Genomic DNA, 14,005 nt, shown 5'->3' with positions numbered 1-14,005 from the left:
CAGTTCAGTAGCATTACGTACATTCATGTTTTTATGCTGCAATCACCACCGTCCCTCCACAGAACTCTTTTCATCGTGTAAAACTGAAACTCTGTACCCATTAAATACTAATAACTCTCCCCCTCCGTCAGCCCCTAGCAGTCACCATGCTGTCTGTCTCTGAATTTTACTACTTTTCCATTCACTCTTATGTTCCCCATATCTAGCATATTGCCTTGCACAGAATAATGCTTAATAAATGTTTGTTGAGAGAGTGCATGAAACCTTTTCTCGAAGATGCATGGGACAATACATCTCTTAAGTTTCTTTGTACCTGCCTTTGCAATAAATACTTCTTAGATCTTAAACTGGAAATTCTGGGGCTTCCAAACTCTTCCAGTTCCCGAACTCTTCTGTTCAGGTTTCCCAAGAACAGAAGTTGTCCAAACAAATTCTCGTTAGGAGGGAATTTTACCTTCCTTACTTGGAAACGCCTAAAGTTTTCATTGCAGTTGGGTTGTAGACATGCTGTCCCCAAATCAGCTGGGAGAGGGAGTCCTGAGGCACAGTGACAGAATGAATATTGACGAGCAGCCAGAACTGTCTGCATTTCAAAACTTGATTTCACACACACACACACACACACACACACTCAATGTATATATATATATATATATGTATATATATATATATGTACACTGCTGTCAAAATTTTAGCACATGTATTTCCCTTAATTCCTCCCATCTGTGTGAAGGTTTCTGCCATAATTACAGCTAACCTAGTAAAGGAGGCGGCTGCCTGCGTTTTATCCTTTCACTTTCTTAGAGATAGATGCCTTTTGGGAGCCTGTAACTTTCTCTGTCTTCAGAATTGCACTCCAGTACACATGTTTAAGAACTTTTTTTTTTGGACACACCGCACAGCATGTGGGATCATAGTTCCCCAACCAGGGATCGAACCCGTGCCCTCTGCAGTGGAAGTGCAGAGCCCTAACCACTGGACCTCCAGGGAAGTCCCAAAGAACATATTTTTTAAATATTTTGGAAAAAAAGATGCAGTCTTAATTTGTGCATCAAAAATGATTTTGACCCAGTCCCCTTGCTGGAAAATAAAAACCTGGTTGTCGATAGTTAAGAAAATTCCAAGAAGTGCAGCAGGTCATGTCCCAATCCTGTCACCCTTGCTCTCGGCACTTAGATTTTTCATGGGCAGAGTCGTTGTAGTAATCCCTTCTTTGGAAACCATGACATACCTCTTTCTGTCTCCTACCCAGTGTTTTTTCCTAATATGCTGCACTGCTGCATCCTGGCTGCTCATTAGAGTCACCTGGAGAGCATAAAAAGAAATTAAAAAAAAATTTTTTTTAAGCCCTGAGCCCCTACCCCTAAGATTCTGATCCTTACGTGTGAGGTGGGGGCCCAGACATTTTAAAAGTTCTCCATGGAATCGTACTGTGCAGCTTAGGTAGAGAATCACTATGTTAGAATGATGGTGTTGCTCAGAGGCAGAGTCTGGGCTGTGTAGCCATACTTCGGGGTGGGTGGGCAGGTTGCTTTTTCCGGCCTAGTCCACGTCTATTCTATGCTATGTGTATATTAGCACATACTACCAACCCCACCAGAGCCTCTGATGTGTCAGTAACTGTGGTTTTCTCTGACCTTTGGTCTAACTCTATAACCTTTTGTTCCTGAGGCATCTTGCACAGAGCACTGAATTCCAGTAAGCAGAACCCCTAAGGAGAGTGGCCTGCACTTCCCTCATGGCCAATCAAGCTGGACCTGAGGCTGTGTGAGTCGGGTGAGCCTGGGGTGATGCAGGATGCCCCAAGCAAACCAGTGCCCCAGAGGAAACCCAAACCTTGCAGTCAGCCAGCAGCCCAGTTGCTGTTCCCCCTCCTCCCTAACCAGGCCTCGTCCAAATAAACTGCTTTGATGGTGCAGGAAAAAGGTCAAATTCTCTCCATAGCATCCTCCTGGCGTATTGGATTTCCTAGTTAACGGCACGTGTTTAAAAACAGGGCTTGCAGCTAGACCTGACAGATGCAGGTTTGATTTCTAGCTGTGTCCTTGAGCAAATCACTAAACCTCTCTAAATCCCCTTTCCCTAATTTGCAAACTGGGCCTAATAACACCTACCTCGTAGGATTAAATGAGATAATGTGCGTGAAGGGCTTGGCGCAGTGACTGAAGCGTAGTGAACACTCAGTAAATGGTAGTAGTGAGCCTTTGCAGGCGCTGTCTAATCCCTTGTGGGAGGCATTAGGTGCAGAAAGGGAGCAGAACTGTGCTCCCTTAGCAGGGAAGCTTCGAGGGCCAAGAAAGATGAAGCCTTTTCCCCCCAGACGTGGTAACTGAGTACAATTTGAAAGCTGGGGTTGTAATCACCTTCTAAGGACAAAGCGCCCCGTCACTTCTGCAAGCAGCAGCCTGCTGCCTCTGCACATCCTCCGGCCATTTTTCCCTGCCTTCTTTGTTCTGTTTCCATGCCTGTGGGGGTGTAGGAAAGCTGCTGCCTTCCTCAGGTTGCTATTTAAAGACATTCTGAGAGATGCTGCCACCGCTGCTCCTAGAGCCACCGCGGCTGCTGCTCCCTTGCCTGCCACAGCGAGTGGAGAGTCCCAGCACCTACTTTCTGTTTAGGATCCCTGAGCTGTCACCCCTCCCAGGGGTTAACCATGAAGGCCGTCTTGGTGTTTGTCCCTAAACTGCCCAGACTATCTACATCCCTGTAGCATTTTGGGCACATAACCAGTTAAAATTTCCCCCCTTATTCTTCAATGAAAATCACGCATGATACCCCCTCATCCCCTCCCCACCCATCTCCAACTTGCACTTGAGATGCCTTCCTTATTTAACAGCCAGACACAATCCGGAGGGTAAAAATGCCATTTATCTCTAGGTCTAGCAGAGAAAAATACTTTAGGACTAAAAGGTTTTTGAAAAGCTCAGTAACCTCCAGTTAACAAGAATGCCGCCCTGAACTTCAGCATGTTTGAGATTCTCTATCTGTCAGGCATGGATAGGAATCTCTTAGACATTAGTCATCCTGTCTTTCTTTGCTGACCCACCCAATGCTTTTCAACGAAGTGTCTCAAAAGCCCGGTCTTTCTGTTTGAATTGGTCCTGACTTCATTTTACAGACCATCAAAGTGAACTTTGGGGTTTTATCAGTAAAGCATTTATTCTTCTTTAGACCAGAGCACCCTAAATGAGGTCCAGATTGTCTACCTCCATTCTGCTTCCCCAGTTTATTTGTTTCCTGCCCATTATCCTAGGGAGGCTGCTCGCCTCCAAGACCTCAGAGCCTAGCTGCTCTCTGCTTGTCCAGGAGAGTCCTTGCTGGTGCTTTCAGTGGCACAGACGGTGTTCCGACTGTCAGGTACCGACTCCGGCCCCGATACCACATCACACTGCATGGAGTCTCTTCCCCTCTTTTACAGCCCTTCCCTTTCCTTCTAACTCTCCTCCATTTATTCATCTTCCTGAGCACTCTTTCTTTGGCTCCTGCTCTCTATTTTTCATTTTCAGAGCCGCGCCTTTCCCCTCATTTTCTTAGCCGCTTGGTGGTAAACCCAACTACCTCCAGTGTCAGGATGGTACTTTGAATTATTGATCACCATGGTGTGATAGCAAAGCACTCTCATATGCATTATCTCTTTGGATCTCACAATAACCTCGTATGGTAGGCGGCACACGTGCTTTGTGCTCCCCACTTCGTGGTAGTGAAAATAAGAACCACTTGGAGAGGCAGAATAATAGAGTGGTTAATAAAGAGCCTTGGCTCTGAGGCAGGCTGCCAGGGTTTGAATCCTGCCTCCACCTGTCACTAGCTGTGTGGGCAAATTGGGGATAATAACAGTACCTCTCTCTGTTGTGTTGTTGTGAGGATTGAGTTACTGTAGATAAAATGCCTAGAACCACACCTGGCACATAATAGGTACTATGTGAGGATTAGCTATTGTTATCATACGTTCATTTGTTCATTCATTTGTTTGTCAAAGGTTTACTACATGCCAGAGCCGCTGCATGCCAGGCTCTGCTCGAGGCCTCAGTGATAGAAGAGCAGCAAGATTGACAGTCCTGGCCCTCGTAGAGATCACAGTATTAGTGCCGCTTCTGCAGCAGCCATCACTTGCAGATCCTTGTGCTTGGATCTTTATAGACAGTAATTCTCACAACAACCTTCAAAGGAGGCAGTGTTATTCCCATTTTACAGAGGGGATCTCTGGGGTTCCAAAAGCCTAGGTGGTTTGCTCAGGATTCCCCAGCTGGTAATTGGGGTGTCAGGATTCACTTCACCCGATTCGCCTGCCAGCAGACCATTAGGTTCAACTGTCCATGTCTGTCTCCCCAGATGGTGGTGAGCTCCTGAAGGCTGGAGCTGGCCTCATCACCCAGCACGCTGAGCGTGGTCTCCTGCACACAGTTCGGGAAACGTCGGCTGGCTTGTGCTCTGTTTATGATCCTTGACTCTGTCCCATAACTGGTCTCTTCTGATCACTCTCACTTCCCTCAGCCACCAAGCCATATGTTGGTTATAACATGGAAGCACAGTGGTCAAAATGAGGGTTCTCAGAGATGGACCTACAGCTTCCTTATACCACACCTAATGCTTATTTCAGCATGTCTTTAAACAGAATTATTTGGATTCTGGGGTCTCCTCCTCTTCTGGGCCCCAATCTAGAGAATCTCTTTGTCTGCCAGGCTGGTCTCCAGCCACCAACTCCAGTTCACTTGTTTCTCTGTGTCGGCTCCTGCCTTTTATTTCAATGTCTGACTTCCCTGTTCTTTCTCTGTTTTTGTCTTTGTGCCCAGTACTTATTTCTTAGCCACAAAGGGAGCCACAATTCTATTAGCTCTATAGAAGACTGAATTTCTAAGTACAATTAGTGTATGCTAGCATTTAACTTTTTGATTCTTTTATATTTAGTAACCCATTTCCCCCTTAAATATTACAAAAGTATAGGTGGGAAGTCCTCTGCTAGATCACGCTTTCTGGAATTCTTATTTCTGTAAATGTCTCATCTATCACCATTTATGTTGTGTCTTATTGATCTCACAAAATAATACAAAAGAATAGCAGTTTCATTCACCTAAGTTCCATTTGTAAAATCACCTAGAAGTGTGACTTTTAAAATACTAAAATTATTTTAAATGTAAATAAATCTAATTGCTAAATGTCTTTACTAATGGAGTTTGTGTTAGAGAGGTAATTTGACTAAAGATCTTTTTTCCTTCCTCTGTTTCCCAGATATTCTGGGTTGTGGTTAATATTGTTTTTATAATCAAATAAATAAATAAATTTGGGAACTAAAGAGAAGAAAGATATTCACCATGTATTTCTTCTTTAGGTCTTTTTTTAAATTAATTTATTTATTTTTATGTTTATTTTTGGCTGTGTTGGGTCTTCATTTCTGTGTGAGGGCTTTCTCTAGTTGCGACGAGCGGGGGCTGCTCTTCATCGCGGTGCGCGGGCCTCTCACTATCATGGCCTCTCGTTGCGGAGCACAGGCTCCAGACGTGCAGGCTCAGTAGTTGTGGCTCACGGGCCTAGTTGCTCTGCAGCATGTAGGATCTTCCCAGACCAGGGCTCGAACCCATGTCCCCTGCATTGGCAGGCAGATTCTCAACCATGCACTACCAGGGAAGCCCTCATCTTTAGTTCTTAATGCAGATACAACAACCACTCTGGGTGTGTTCGGGGTCAAGCTCATTGCAAGTCAAACACTGTTTTCCTGCTTTTCCATTGTAAGTGCACCTGTGTGCCCAAGGCAGTCTTTTGCTCACACGGTCCCCTTTTCAGTATGTTGTGCCAAGCCACGTCTAACCCTAAAGACTGCCCTTGTCCCTGAAGCATCACCTTTGTGTGCTTCAGGGAACTGGCACCTGGAAAGGGAGGGGGAGGGAAAGAGGAGAGAAAGTGTGTGTGTGCATGTTGCACTCACACTCTAAATTCTTTTAATAAAGGACCTGAACCCCACCCCTTTCCAAAGAGTTTTCAGACTAGGAATCTGGGTACTTCTTTAAGATATCCCCAGCCCACCCCACTCACACCCTCCACCTCCACCTTTCCCTGCAGTCCTGGGGCCTTGATGCGTGGGGGGATGAAGAGCAGGTGTGTTGAACTCTTAATGAGAGGTTTCCTCTGTGGGATTGCCTATATCCTGCCCACCACAGAGGCTCCTGTGAGTAACTTTACCTTTGAACTCTCCTTGTATTCAGCCCCTGATCCATGGGATTTGGTGACAATCCCTGGCTGGCGGGAAGCTTTGATCCTTGGGGAGTCCAGAGGAAGTCCTGTGATGTGTGGGATCCCAAGCGCTACAGGGATTGGGGAGAAGCCGTTCCAGGGTGGGTTGCTAAGATAGACCCATTAATTAAGAAGGAGTCTTTGCCTAACACTCAATTACCTAAAAAAGGAGATCCAGTAACTGATAACAAGGAACTCAGCACCCCTCAAGTACAAAGTGGTGTTTGCTCAAGCATTATTGTTATTTTAAGGACACAGCAGTGCCAAGGAGAAAATTCCTACCCACACCAGGAAAGAACAGAGTATCTTAGCAGACCAGAATGCCTTAGAACTTTCCTTTTTAACAAGGAAAAAGAAAGCTAACCTTACTTTGAATGTTAGGATGCTCTAACAAAAAATTTCTAAGATGTTTCTGACTAGGTGAAAGATTCCTCTAGAAAAAGAAGAAAAAAAAAGATGACCTTGTAATAAACAGTGGGAACACTGGAATTTCTATATAAGAGACACTGGGCTATAATTTGTTGGAGAGAGTGTTAGGAGCCTTGTCTTTAAGCTCTATTCACGTAAAAAGCATGCTGGGTTTGCTTAGACTCTGCAGTTATTTGAGGTGGTTTGAGAGTGAGGGGACAATAAAACTTCCCCAGGCCACTCCTTGGTGTCACCCATTGGCTACAGATGAAAGTCAGAGCAAAGGCCCTTTCACACGGTAGGGAAACGTTCTTCCTCCATCCACCTCTGCAGGCAGAAATCACTTCCTTTGCTTCCACAGAATCACCTACACTTATTTCTTAGATTGAGGATCACACTGCCTGGTGTGCGTGTCTGCCTCCCCGCTGGCTGTAGCTGCCAGAGGGTAGGGTTCGTGCATTATTCACCTTTTTATCACCAGCACACTGCCTGGGCACGAAGTAGGCCCTTGATAAGGATTACTGAGTGAGTGAGTAATCATGAGTCAGTAGCTGTGGGGAGCCATCCTCTTTCCAGAATCGTCTCTCCTTTTCACAGTGCTGGCCTTGAGGAAAGAGAAAGCTATGTTATGAAAGAGCAGTCGGGCATAGTGCACAGTCGGAGGCAGACGCCTGCACTTGGAGACCTGACTCCTGTGTGACCCAGCAGCTCTGGGAGAAAACCCAGGAGACAGCTGCACAGCAGAGATGGGGCAGCATCTTTGTGGGGTTTGCCCATAGGATTCAGGCACTTAATGCCACGACACTGGGCAAAGAGCACGGAGAGTTGTCTGCAGGGCCAAGTGCATAATATGTGGGGCCCAGTGCCAAATGAAATTGCGGGGTCCCTTGTTCAGAAAAACAAGGAAAAAGTGCCATTCGAGGGTTGTTTTTTTTTTTTTTTTTTTGCGGTATGCAGGCCTCTCACTGCTGTGGCCTCTCCCGTCGCGGAGCACAGGCTCCAGATGCTCAGGCTCAGCGGCCATGGCTCACGGGCCCAGCCTCTCCGCGGCATGTGGGATCTTCCCGGACCGGGGCACGAACCCGTGTCCCCTGCATCGGCAGGTGGACTCTCAACCACTGTGCCACCAGGGAAGCCCCTGAGGTTTTTAAATATAAATTTTTTTCCTTTATTCCACAGTCTCTCTCTCCTTTCACTTGTCAAGGTGTTTATTATTTGCTATTAATGTTGTTCTAAGTTGAGAACCTTTTAAATGTTAGACTATTAGCATGGATTTTACTGTTCATCTTTATATTGTGCCACGCTGATTTTAAATGCAAATGTGAGTGTGTTGAACTCATATGTGGGGTCCCCAAAATTACGCAATTTGTATTCTGTAGCTGGTACATGCATATGTATTCCCTGGTTTCCCAACATTGTTTCAGTGGATGTTCTTAGAAGTTTTAGTTTTTACCAAGTAAGAAACTGGCCAGGAATAGCATGCATGCATGCCTTCTTTCATTTATAAATATTTTTTAGATATCTGCCATGTGCCAGTCACTATATGGAGGCATTGGGACTATACCAGGGTGAACAAGGCAAGATGTGGTGTCAGTGTCAATAGTACATGTGAGCTGGTGAGGAGAATGTATTTTTAATTACACAATAAATATTTAAATTACCGTTGTGATAGGGGCTACAAACAGAGTTATAGGCAGGGTAGGAAAGCTTACCTAGATGGGAGCTAGGGAGGCATCCTTGGGGAAGTGGCATTTCAGGCTGAGGGTGAGTAGGAGTTGTAGGGTGAAGAGGAAGCGAAATGTCTTCCAGGCTGAGGAAACAGCCTATGTGAAGGCCTTCAGCTGGGAAGGAGCTTTGCTCAGACAAGGAAAGGAAGAAGGCCCGCACAGCTGGAGCCCAGGGAACAAGAGGGAGACCAGACAGTGACCTGGGGAGCTGGTTTTGTGCACCCCGTCCCCTCCCTTCCTCCATCCAATCCCCAGTGCCTGTGCTATTGGAGAATATCAAATGACGGAAAGAGCTCTTTCTGTATCCTTTAGCAAGTCCAAGGTGTGTGATGCTAAACACCTAGTGTACTTGTGTGGAATGCTTAGGGGACTGTGGAGCTAAGACCCACCCCCAAAACTGATAAATTTAACTACATCACAGATGTAAGTGTACTTGTTACCCACTGAAGTAACCACTTCCCAGCATTCTGTTCACCACCTTCAGTTCACTTCCTTTTCCTAAAATGTGACCTCTGTTTGCTCGAACCTCTCTTCATACACTCTCTCTGCTCTCAGGATACGTACCGTGTTCTGTTCTGTATTGTCCTCACTTATGTACATGACTTATCCTCCCCACCAGAGCATAAGCCTTTTTAAAGGCAGGTTCTATATCTCTTTTACCTATTAAATGGCCTTAGGAAAATCTTTGTCTAGTAGTTAATTCAGTTTAATAAAAAGCATATTTATTTTTTAATAGGTTATATATTCATAGAATGGTACAAAAGGGTATATAATCCCCCCATCTCTACCCAGTGTCACTTGCTGAAGGCAATCAGTATTTTTGCAGACGTAGTCCGTGTTTATAGTATATAGACTGTTATATATATTTATTACAGTGTTCTTATAAAAAGCCATAAAAGTGAAAGAATGAATGAATGTCTCCATTCTCCTATTTCTTTTTTTTCTGATCTTCCTCCTTTTTTGAAATTACACACTGCACACTGGTACAACCTTCAATATACAGCCAACTCTTGAAGTTCCAAAGTAGTGAGAGAAAAAACTTTAAAATCCATTTGAACCAATTATTGTCAGAGATGTTTACATATGGTGAAACAAACCCAACTTGATACACATTATTAATAAATAGAAAGAACATGGCATAGCGTAGTGGCTAACATTGTAGGCCCCATTTCTTCTAAGCGAAATATAAAAACCCAGAAACTATAAAGGAAAAAACCTGATAAATTTAACTACATCAAAAATGTAAATTTCGGGCTTCCCTGGTGGCGCAGTGGTTGAGAGTCTGCCTGCCGATGCAGGGGACACGGGTTTGTGCCCCGGTCCGGGAAGATCCCGCATGCCGCGAAGCAGCTGGGCCCGTGAGCCATGGCTGCTGAGCCTGTGCGTCCAGAGCCTGTGCTCCGCAACGGGAGAGGCCACAACAGTGAGAGGCCCGCGTACCGCAAAAAAAAAAAAAAAAAAAAAAGTAAATTTCTTCTCTGGAAAAAAAATTTCACAAAGAAAAAGTGCCAACTAGGGAAAAAATCTTTGCAATTCATATGACAGGTAATGGACCTCTCTTTTTCATATACAGAGAGCTCTTACAAAGCAATAAGGAAAATTTGATTACACATACCAGAAAAAAAATACAAGTAGTTGATGTATCTATTGAAAAGATGCAAATTTAAAACAGCAAGGTGCTATTTTTCACTTCCTGAATTAGCCAAGATAAAGAGTTTGCAATATATATCACTTATGAGAATATGGGGAAATAGGAGTTTTCAGAGTGATAGGTAAAAATATAAATTATTACAACTTCTCTGGCCTAGCTATCAAGATTTTCAGTGTGCATTACCTTTTGACCTAGGAATTCCATTTCTGGATATTTGTCCTACAGATACACTTGTACATGTCTGCAAAGATTGGGTATCAGAATGTTTATTGCAGCAATATTTGTAATAGCAAAAGATCTTCAAAGTATGTTGGGTATGGGGGGAATCATGGTACATAACAGTGTAGCACAGGGGTCCCCAACCTCCGGTAGCAGTCCATGGCCTGTTAGGAACCGGGCCGCACAGCAGGAGGTGAGTGGCTGGCAAGGGAGTTAAGCTTCATCTGTGTTGACAGCCGCTCCCCATTGCTGGCATTACCGCCTGAGCTCCGCCTCCTGTCAGATCAGCGGTGGCATTAGATTCTCATAGGAGCGCAAACCCTACTGTGAACTGTGCATGTGAGGGACCTAGGTTGCACGCTCCTTATGAGAATCTAATGCCCAGTGATCTGAGGTGGAGCTAAGGAGGTGATTCTAGAGCTGGGCAGAGGCTAAAAATACAGATTATCATTAGCAAAGAGGTTTGACTTCATAGAGACCATAATAAATCAATTGCTTGCAGACTCATATCAAAACCCCATCAGTGGGCTTCCCTGGTGGTGCAGTGGTTAAGAATCCACCTGCCAATGCAGGGGACATGGGTTCAAGCCCTGGTCTGGGAAGATCCCACATGCCGCAGAGCAACTAAGCCCGTGTGCTACAACTACGGAGCCTGCTCTCTAGAGCCTGCGAGCCACAACTACTGAGCCCACATGCCACAACTACTGAAGCCCGCATGCCTAGAGCCCGTGCTCCACGACAAGAGAAGCCACCGCAGTGAGAAGCCCACGCACTGCAACGAAGGGTAGCCCCCGCTCGCCACAACTAGAGAAAGCCCACACGCAGCAACGAAGACCCAATGCAGCCAAAAGTAAATAAATAAATAAATTTATTTTAAAAAACCCTATCAGTGAGTGGCAAGTGAAAACAAGCTCAAGGCTCCCACTGATTCTGCATTATGGTGAGTTGTATACTTATTTCATTATATATTACAATGTAATAATAATAGAAATAAAGTGCACAATAAATGTAATGCACTTGAATCATCCCAAAACCATCCCCCCCCCGCCCCATGGAAAAATTGTCTTCCACGAAACCAGTCCCTGTTGCCAAAAAGGTTGGGGACCACTGGTGTAGCATATAATCCTGTGCTTTAAAAAAGGGAAGGGAAGTGGTGCAGTGCTTAAGAATCCGCTTGCCAATGCAGGGGACACGAGTTCGAGCCCTGGTCCAGGAAGATCCGACATGCCACAGAGCAATTAGGCCCGTGCACCACAACTACTGAGCCTGAGCTCTAGAGCCCGTGAGCCACAACTACTGAGCCCACCTGCCACAACTGCTGAAGCCCGAGTGCCTAGAGCACGTGTTCCATAACAAGAGAAGCCACCGCAATGAGAAGCCCACGCACTGCAACGAAGAGTAGCCCCTGCTCGCTGCAACTAGAGGAAGCCCGCACGCAGCAACAAAGACCCAATGCAGCCAAAAATAAATAAAGTAAATAAATTTTTTAAAAGAAAGGGGGGAAAGAGGAAAAAGGCACATGTGTATATATGTGCTTGTAAATACCTAGAATATTTCTCAAAATTAAGAATGATATCCTCTGAGAAGGGGAAGTAGGAGTCTGGGGTAGAAGAGAGACTTATTTTTTTTTTTTTTTCTTTTTGTGGTATGCGGGCCTCTCACTGTTGTGGCCTCTCCCGTTGCGGAGCACAGGCTCCGGACGCGCAGGCCCAGCGGCCACGGCTCACAGGCCCAGCCGCTCCGCGGCATATGGGATCCTCCCAGACCGGGGCACGAACCCGTATCCCCTGCATCGGCAGGCGGACTCTCAACCACTGCGCCACCAGGGAGGCCCGACTTATTTTTTTAATATGTACTTTTTTGTACTGTATTACCTTTTCAGTAAAACTAAACAAGAACACAAGCTCTGAATGTTTAAAAACTGGCTCTACCCCTTTTTTAGCAGAGTAACCTTGGGAGATTACTTAACCCTCTAATCCTGTTTCTTCATCTGTAAAGTGGGGCTGATAACTTTCCTTTCTTTATATGACTGGCATAAAAATCAGATAATATATGGAAAATACCTAGTGCAGTACCTGACCCAAAAAATAGTAACTTTTGAGGCAAAGAGCCCTCAACCAGGAGTAACTTTGAAAGTGGCTGCAGACAAGACATGTGACCCCCTGTGACCTGGAGTCTTCAGTCCCTCGTTTGACTAAATGATCCCTAAGGCCCCTTACTCTGAGTTTCCCTGTTCTTCTGCTAGAAGAACCCATTTCTTGCTAGAAGTTCTGGCTCCCAAGCTAGAAGGACTTGGGACAAAATTAAAAGCTCCTGGGAGTAGGTGCTCTGGCACCCTCCCAATTCCATATCAGACCATCATCAGATCAGAGTATTGGATGTGAAAAATGGGTGTGACTGTGTCTATGGAGTCCTCTCTTGCTTCCCATTGCAGAGTTGGAGTTGAAAAAAAAATTATAGTGACTGAGGGAACGACATGGACATGAAACAATGGTGGAAAATTTTTAAAGTAGTGGCAAGGAAAAGCATGATTGCTGAAGAAATAGCCTTCTGCATTTCATAAGATAGGTGCCTGTTCTGTGGGTGTCACAGAGGGCTTTGTGGGAGCTAGAGAGGAGAATGCTGGTAAACATGCTGTGGGAGCAGCCGTATCTGAGCAGTACTGCCTGCCTATGGTCCTGAGGTCTGTGCCATGCCTTGGAACTGAAGGGAGGGATCTGGGGTCACTTGGGTCTGGGGCTAAAAGGGAGCAGCAGCCACCAAGGCCAGTGTAGTGAGGGGTCAGGAGTGCATGAGAAACCCAAAAGGAAGCCTACCTCAGTACAGCTGCCCCACTCTTATCTCCAACCTGAGAGGGCCATGCGTTATCTTCTTAAAGGAGCCTGTGGGTTTCCTCACAGAACCCCTCAGACAGGAGAAGGCAGTTAGGTCATTCTGAGAAATGTTGGCACAGTAGACAGATGGCCATGACTCTGTCTCTCTCATCCAGGTGCTGAGGGACGTCCTCAAGGATCTCTACCACCTGCTGAAGCACGTGGTACGTTTGGAGCCCGATGACGTTGCCAAGCTCCATGCCCAGCTGGCCCTGGAAGAGCTGGATGAGATTATGAGAAACTTCCTGTTCCCACCACAGAAGCTGGAGAAGAAGATCATGGTCCTGCCATAGACCAACCTCAAAGGACGTGGAGGAGGCAGAGGGACCAAGCAGCCAGAGCAGTGCCCAAGCCTTCCAGCAGGTGGCCCACTGCCCCTTTGGTGCTGGCAATATGGCTGCCCCTGGAGGTGGCTTTATGTCTCTGGTCCTGTGTGTCTTCAGGCTGACCTTCCTAAAGCATCTATTTAGCCATCCTGCATCCAGCCTGAAGTGTGTGCCGATAAAAGAAAAAAAGATTACAGATCTCATTAATCTGCACATTTTCGACTGTCCTGTAGCATTTAGAGAAGGATGTCTACCTGATGGCAGTATATTTTTTAACACAACCGGTGGAATTTGATTAATTGACCATCCTCTTGCGACTTGAGTAGAAGAGGTTGGCCCACCCATATGTCACATGTCTTGATATTCTTTCGTGGTGAGATTGTCCCTCTTGTCATGAGGAGCAGCCAGAGCTAGTCATCCTTGGATGCTCAAGAGGCATTTCAGGGTACAGAGATGCAATTGTAGGTAGGGAGGGAAAGGAAATTGTTATCAAAACGTGCAAAACTGGAATAAAACTATCTTGGCTGGAAAGAATAACAGGTCTGAATCTGGTCTTCTGCTTTTGAGATGGAA

The 14,005-nt window shown here is 45.6% G+C and overlaps 1 protein-coding gene across 1 annotated transcript in view; it reads left to right on the top strand.

Annotated features, from left to right (window-relative positions):
• TANGO6 (transport and golgi organization 6 homolog) overlaps window positions 1-13,969 on the top strand; it is a 169,683-nt gene extending 155,714 nt beyond the window's left edge. Inside the window, exon 18 of the mRNA XM_081215235.1 lies at window positions 13,223-13,969. Within this exon, the coding sequence (XP_081071361.1) occupies window positions 13,223-13,399 (177 nt within the window). The 3' untranslated portion in view covers window positions 13,400-13,969. The remainder of the gene's footprint in view (window positions 1-13,222) is intronic.
• The last annotated feature ends 36 nt before the right edge of the window (window positions 13,970-14,005 follow it).

The sequence above is a fragment of the Mesoplodon bidens genome (assembly GCF_964165515.1).
Source record: "Mesoplodon bidens genome assembly, chromosome: 18".
Classification (NCBI taxonomy): domain Eukaryota; kingdom Metazoa; phylum Chordata; class Mammalia; order Artiodactyla; family Ziphiidae; genus Mesoplodon; species Mesoplodon bidens.
This window is presented reverse-complemented; position numbering and strand designations above follow the sequence as displayed.